General features: G+C 37.0%; 1 protein-coding gene across 1 annotated transcript; it reads left to right on the top strand.

The window, feature by feature from the left end:
• Window positions 1–1,089: 1,089 nt before the first annotated feature.
• Window positions 1,090–1,766, top strand: LOC138888177 (protein MAIN-LIKE 1-like). Its single transcript, XM_070169994.1, has 2 exons — window positions 1,090–1,512; window positions 1,602–1,766. The coding sequence occupies exons 1-2, from the start codon at window positions 1,090–1,092 to the stop codon at window positions 1,764–1,766; spliced, it is 588 nt and encodes a 195-aa protein (XP_070026095.1).
• Window positions 1,767–5,196: the final 3,430 nt, after the last annotated feature.

Here is a 5,196-nt window from a genome sequence, read left to right as displayed (position 1 = left end):
AACACACACAAAATAATCAAAAAATTAAATTTGACATACATAAATATTCACGATAGTTTGGTGCTACTGGGCCTTAAATATAGAGCCTGGAACCCAATTATTACATATACTTTGTACAATTAAATTTCTAAAAAAATTTAGAATTTAATTATAAAACAAACACACACAAAATAATCGAAAATTAAATTTGACATACATAAATATTCACGATAGTTTTATTTTATAATTTAGAATTTAAATTATAAAATAAACACACACAAAATTATTAAAAAATTAAAATTGACACACATAAATATTCATGAAAATTTGATGTTATTGGGCCTTAAATATCGAGTCTGGAACCCAATTGTTACATATACTTTGTACAATTAAATCTCTAAAAAAAATTAGAATTTAAATTATAAAATAAACACACACAAAATTATTAAAAATTGAAATTGACACATAAATATTCATGAAAATTTGGTGCTACTGGGCTTAAATATCGAGCATGGAACCCAATTGTTACATATATTTTGTACAATTAAATCTCTACAAAAATTTAGAATTTAAATTATAAAACAAACACACACAAAATTATTAAAAATTTGAAATTGACACACATAAATATTCATGAAAATTTGGTGCTACTGGGCCTAAAATATCGAGTCTGGACCCAAATTATTACATATACTTTGTACAATTTAATAATTAACATACAATTAATGTTGTTTAATTTAAAGTTGACGACATGGACGCGCCTATACATCCCGGCCCTTACTCTCGTGAGCTATTAGTACTTCAGGGCGATCGTAGGTCCGCCCATATATTGGATGGAAAGTTACTTTCCCAGACTCTCCGCGCTAGGAGAGTGGACGACCTGTGGGATTTTCTTCATGATAGAGTTCTCCACGAACGTGTAGTCCATCGCCTCCAGGCCACGGGATTCTATACGATTTTTGAGATCGGCCGGATACAGGTTGACTGTGCATTGATCACGGCGTTGATTGAGCGGTGGCGACGGGAGACGCATACTTTTCATTTCCCATTGGCAAGGCTACCGTCACGCTACTGGACGTTGAGGTTTTATATGGCCTGCCCACTGATGTCATGGCCGTTTCACTGCCTATTGCTACGAGATATATGTCGCGTGATCATTATTTGGACATGCTGCATCAGCTCACTGGTTTCAGGCCTCAGGACGAGGCTGCATCGTCTGGTGCTAGTCGGTTGGCTTTGACCCCTATTAGACAGCACCTGGAGCTACTCCACCCCGATATCACTGACGATACAGATGAGGAGCATATCACCCATTATACGAGGTTGTTGTTGCTTCTTCTATTTGGAGGGGTCTTGTTCCCTAATACTTCGGAAAACCTCGTCAGCCTTAGATTATTGCATCATCTTCAGCTGCTGGATGAGTTACCCTATTATAGCTGGGGTGCTGTTGTTCTCGGCTACATGTATAGGCAGATGTGCCGGGCGAGCATGGCCACTCAGAGAGATGTTTGTGGTTTTATGCCGCTTCTACAGGTGACAACATATTCCAGTAAAGTGTTCATCATTTCCAACTCTACCTAGTTAGACTTTATCTTAACCATTACGTCAACTTTGTATGTTAGGTTTGGGCCTTGGAGCGGTTCTTGCAGTTTCAGACACCGCAACCACAGTTACCTCCTACTGTAGCACCTCAGTTTCTCCCTCTAGCCAGGAGGTGGGTTATTCGCCGTAGACTATTACGAGAGTATGATGCTCATCATAATCTCCCCCTTAAGTATGAGTCTTAAGTGCATGAAAACATTGACACTTCAGACTTATTTGACCTTAAGTGCATCTGAAATGTAATTTCTTTCACTTCAGACCTATTTGACCTTAAGTGCATGAAAGAGTTTGTTACACTTCAGACCTATTTAGTCTTAAGTACATTACACTTAAACTAATTTTTTTTAATTTCATACTCGATAAGTCTGAGATTGATCCTAAAATGGGTAGACTTGCAAATTTTTGTGCAAAATATGTGTAATTGTGACCCCAAACTGGGTACAGAAGTAAATGACCCGATTAAATTCATAATTTCATGACTTTGTGGCATTCACCTAAACTAATTGTCGGCAATTCCGTGGAGACAACTTAATTACTAATCAATATCATCTGCCGTCTCATAATAAATCTTTCTTACTTTCAATTAGTTTAAAAGAAAAGCATTTAATAACTTAAAAGAAATTTGTTATCGTCGACAGTTTCCTGTTTTGGGCCCAATGTCAAAAAGTTGTCCAAAATTTATTGGGTTTTATCTGAAGTTTGCTGAAAAGACATACGTTTCCCAGAATGTAAAACCAAAGTATACGGGAAGATGTTTCGAGGTTTAAGATGGGCGATTTGCAACCATACTCTATATTTATGCCGTCTTTTAACATGTACCCTATTTTTAAAAACTATTGATTTGTAGCCAACTAACAAAAATCTGTAATAATATGATCATTATACCCCTTCCAAAACGAAAAATCCCTTTTTTTCATATGCTTTAGATAGCCAGATATATTCCATGGAAACAAAAGTTTTGTCCAGCGGAATCCGCCACTCTACTATCCCTCAAAGTTATATCCGCCCTCAATCCGATAGGCCACTCCTTTCTGAAGTCGTTGATTGTGAAAATGTTCTAGTAATTGACATGGGCTGTGGAGATAGAAAGATTTTAGTTCATCAATTTGGTATTTAATAAGTATACCAAATTGGAGGAATCTGACCAAGAGGCTTACATAAGTTAGTGAGCACCTGTATTTCCATCTAATACTTTCAACGTTCGAATCATATGGAAAGTTAGTTAAAACTTCAACTCTAAGAAGGCTGAAGTTCGCCAGTTACAAACAAAAACTTCAGCTCTAGAGCTAAAGTTCACCAGTTGCAAAAACAAAAACTTCAGCTCTAGAGTTGAAGTTCACCAGTTACAAAACAAACACCAGTTACAAAAACAAAAATTTCAACTCTTAAAGCTGAAGTTCACCAGTTGCAAAATAAATACTTAAGCTCTAGAGCTGAAGTTCGCCAGTTACAAAACAAAAACTTCAGCGTTAGAGCTGAAGTTCACCAGTTACAAAAACAAAAACTTCAACTCCTAAAGCTGAAGTTCACCAGTTATAAAATGGCTCGCAGTATATTTCGACACCATGGGAACGTGCAATCACAGGTATAATCAATCATGAAAAAGATGAAGATTCTCTTTCCAGTGAATTCTTCCGTGCATGTTCGCTATAAAGAGGTAATGGCAAAGGCTTTTTAAAATCATCCTTCTGTAGTGCTAGAAGAAAAGAAAATTTGAAAGTGAATTTATTGGTGATGAAATCAACTTTTCCTCCCATTTTTTGGTTCTGAAAAGTCCTAAAATGTGCTTAACGACTTTGCATTATTCCTTGAAATAACATAGGTGTATTGTTAGCTTCCTTTGAGAAAATTATAGTTTTAACATAAAGGACTAGCGTATACTTGGAGAGAAAGTAGTCTTTTAATAAAGAAGGGCAAAATCGTCTTTTTAAAAGGCTTTTAACAAAAAAACGAATACGGGTGCAAACAAAAAAACAAAGCGGCTGCAGGTTAAAAAGGGCGCCCAATTTTTACATTTGAGAGTTGTTAATAAAACTAAGGAAGATATTAGAGAGGAAAACTCCAATTAAGTGGGCCATTTTTTGTTATCTTTCTGTATTCGAAGATTAATTCTGAAATGTTAAGACATAAACATAAACGAGAGAAAGATATAAATTCAAGCCACTAATTCCACAGTGTGTCTTTGAGAAACTTAATCCTCTTTTGAATTTTTAGGAATATATCCTCTTAGGATAAAACGCATCAACCTCACTGGTGTGATGATAGTTCAAATACTAATTACTAACGAACACAAATAGCGGCAGAAAATCACACTTTTATTTGAAGTGCAGAAAGGAAGAGGAGAGTTCAAAATTTCCGTAGAAAAATCTTAAGGAATGGCCAAATATATACACAAATATACTTTGTACAATTAAATCTCTAAAAAAATAGAATTTAAATTATAAAATAAATACACACAAAATTATTAAAAAATTGAAATTGACACACATAAATATTCACGAAAATTTGGTGCTACTGGGCCTTAAATATCGAGCCTGGAACCCAATTGTTACATATACTTTGTACAATTAAATCTCTACAAAAATTTAGAATTTAAATTATAAAACAAACACACACAAATTTATTAAAAAATTGAAATTGACACACATAAATATTCATGAAAATTTGGTGCTACTGGGCCTAAAATATCGAGTCTGGACCCAAATTGTTACATATACTTTGTACAATTTAATAATTAACATACAATTAATGTTGTTTAATTTACAATTGACTACATGGACTCGCCTTTACATCCCGGCCCTTACTCTCGTGAGCTATTAGTGCTTCAGGGCGATCATAGGTCCGCCCATATATGGGATGGAGAGTTACTTTCCCAGACTCTCCGCGCTAGGAGAGTGGACAACCTGTGGGATTTTCTTCATGACAGAGTTCTCCACGAGCATTTAGTCCATCGCCTCCAGGCAACGGGATTCTATACGATTTTTGAGATCAGCCGGATACAGGTTGACTGGGCGTTGATCACGGCGTTGATTGAGCGGTGGCGACCGGAGATGCATACTTTTCATTTGCCCATTGGCGAGGTTACCGTCACGCTACAGGACGTTAAGGTTTTATATGGCCTGCCCGCTGATGGCATGGCCGTTTCACTGCCTATTGCTATAAGATATATGTCGCGTGATCATTATTTGGACATGCTGCATCAGCTCACTGGTTTCAGGCCTCAGGACGAGGCTGCATCGTCTGGTGCTAGTCGGTTGGCTTCGACCCCTATGAGACAACACCTGGAGCTACTCCACCCCGATATCACTGACGATAAAGATGAGGAGCATATCACCCATTATACAAGGTTGTTGTTGCTTCTTCTATTTGGAGGGGTCTTGTTCCCTAATACTTCGGGAAACCTCGTCAGCCTTAGATTTTTGCATCATCTTCAGCTGCTGGATGAGTTACCCTATTATAGCTGGGGTGCTGCTGTTCTCGGCTACATGTATAGGCAGATGTGCCGGGCGAGCATGGCCACTCAGAGAGATGTTTGTGGTTTTATGCCGCTTCTACAGGTGACAACTTATTCCAGTAAAGTGTTCATCATTTCCAACTCTACCTAGTTAGACTTTA

Source organism: Nicotiana sylvestris, chromosome 3 (assembly GCF_000393655.2).
Source record: "Nicotiana sylvestris chromosome 3, ASM39365v2, whole genome shotgun sequence".
Lineage (NCBI taxonomy): Eukaryota > Viridiplantae > Streptophyta > Magnoliopsida > Solanales > Solanaceae > Nicotiana > Nicotiana sylvestris.
Note: the sequence above shows the minus strand (reverse complement) of the source record. Positions and strands in the feature narration are given on the sequence as shown.